The 439-nt window shown below is 63.3% G+C and overlaps 1 protein-coding gene across 1 annotated transcript in view; it reads right to left on the bottom strand.

Moving 5' to 3' along the window:
• Nucleotides 1-264: 264 nt before the first annotated feature.
• The window catches only part of LOC133362264 (basal cell adhesion molecule-like), a 27,520-nt gene continuing 27,345 nt past the window's right edge, over nucleotides 265-439 (bottom strand). The window contains exon 6 of the mRNA XM_061581188.1: nucleotides 265-303. Coding sequence (XP_061437172.1) covers nucleotides 265-303 — 39 coding nt within the window. The remainder of the gene's footprint in view (nucleotides 304-439) is intronic.

Here is a 439-nt window from a genome sequence, read left to right as displayed (position 1 = left end):
GTGCCCCCGGGTTCACAGATGTCGATACCCCTCCGATTGCGGAAGCCATTGGGTGGGGAGGCTGCGGGACAAGGCGTGCTTTTGGGTCCATCAAATAGAGCTGTCGGGTTGTCGCCTCGTCCCGAATGTGCGTGCTTAATGGGGTCGGCGCGCTGTAAACCGCCAGGTGCTGTAACCAGGGGTGCGTTGGCCGCGACCGCGAATGCGCCGATGGGTGACGTTCCCGCTACCCCTGCGGGAGGGGACTCGCTACTCTCACTGTCTCTAATTGAGTGGGGCCGACTCCAAATGGCTGACAGCTCCCTGCTCGCGTTGCGTCGCAGGGCGGGGGGTCCCGAGGAGGGTCGGAAGCGAACTGGCTCCTGGCTGCTCAAGCAGGGCCTGCTAATGAGATGGGACAATATGTCCCGGCGGCACGCACTCGTTGTGCCTTCCGCTA

Source organism: Lethenteron reissneri, unplaced genomic scaffold (assembly GCF_015708825.2).
Source record: "Lethenteron reissneri isolate LAM-NWPU_2019-01 unplaced genomic scaffold, ASM1570882v1 scaffold_1418, whole genome shotgun sequence".
NCBI classification, from domain to species: domain Eukaryota; kingdom Metazoa; phylum Chordata; class Hyperoartia; order Petromyzontiformes; family Petromyzontidae; genus Lethenteron; species Lethenteron reissneri.
This window is presented reverse-complemented; position numbering and strand designations above follow the sequence as displayed.